The 873-nt window shown below is 38.1% G+C and overlaps 1 protein-coding gene across 10 annotated transcripts in view; it reads left to right on the forward strand.

Annotated features, from left to right (window-relative positions):
* Nucleotides 1-803, forward strand: part of LOC121539373 (MAP/microtubule affinity-regulating kinase 3) — a 46,869-nt gene extending 46,066 nt beyond the window's left edge. For 8 of the 10 annotated variants that reach the window (XM_041847825.1, XM_041847829.1, XM_041847832.2 and 5 more), the window contains one exon: nucleotides 59-803. In XM_041847825.1, the coding sequence (XP_041703759.1) occupies nucleotides 59-404 (346 nt within the window). In that variant the 3' untranslated portion in view covers nucleotides 405-803. The remainder of the gene's footprint in view (nucleotides 1-58) is intronic. The other 2 variants (XM_041847827.2, XM_041847828.2) reach the window with 1 other exon arrangement.
* The last annotated feature ends 70 nt before the right edge of the window (nucleotides 804-873 follow it).

Here is an 873-nt window from a genome sequence, read left to right on the forward strand (position 1 = left end):
GGGAAAATGCACAGCTTTAGTGAATTCAACTTTTTTCTCTTTATCGCCCTCTTATCAGTCGCCATGTACCTGGGGATCAGAAAGGGGAAAATAAAGACAGTAAACCCCGCTCCCTCAGATTCACTTGGAGTATGAGGACCACCAGCTCCATGGAACCTTGCGACATCATGGAGGAGATACGCAAGGTGCTCAACGCCAACAACTGCGACTATGAACAGCAAGAGTGTTTCCTGCTGCTCTGTGTCCATGGCGATGGACATGCTGAGAACCTTGTCCAATGGGAGATGGAGGTGTGCAAGCTGCCCCGCCTCTCCCTCAATGGCGTGAGATTCAAGAGGATATCAGGCTCATCCATCACTTTTAAAAACATTGCTTCCAAAGTCGCCAACGAGTTAAAGCTATGAACAAAAGGGCAAAACTATATCTAGAAAGTATTTAAGCTGTACAATCATTAAAGTAGCAGTTTCCAATAATTTTTTAACAAAATACAGTATGAATTGAATGATAGAGGAACACTTTTGGCAATAATCACTGAATTACTAATAGCTACAGTATATAATCTGGTCATGTTTGGCCATAACAAATTGAATATAGTTTGTCATGCTGTGAAGACGGACAAAGAGCATTTGTTTTGAATTATTTATTTCATTAAATTTAGCCTTGTTTTCAGTGTAAATAATGTATCTTACTTTCAAGACAGTTACGTTGTTATACTCTTTTATATATTGTTTGAAATTAGATGGAATTTATGTAACTGCTCATTAGGTAAGATCACCAGTGTCAATAAATAAATGTCAACTTGACTCATGGTATATTGTCATTCTAAATGAGAATGTGCAACTTCACCTCAAATGGGATAGAAATAGAAACACA

Source organism: Coregonus clupeaformis, chromosome 25 (assembly GCF_020615455.1).
Source record: "Coregonus clupeaformis isolate EN_2021a chromosome 25, ASM2061545v1, whole genome shotgun sequence".
Lineage (NCBI taxonomy): Eukaryota > Metazoa > Chordata > Actinopteri > Salmoniformes > Salmonidae > Coregonus > Coregonus clupeaformis.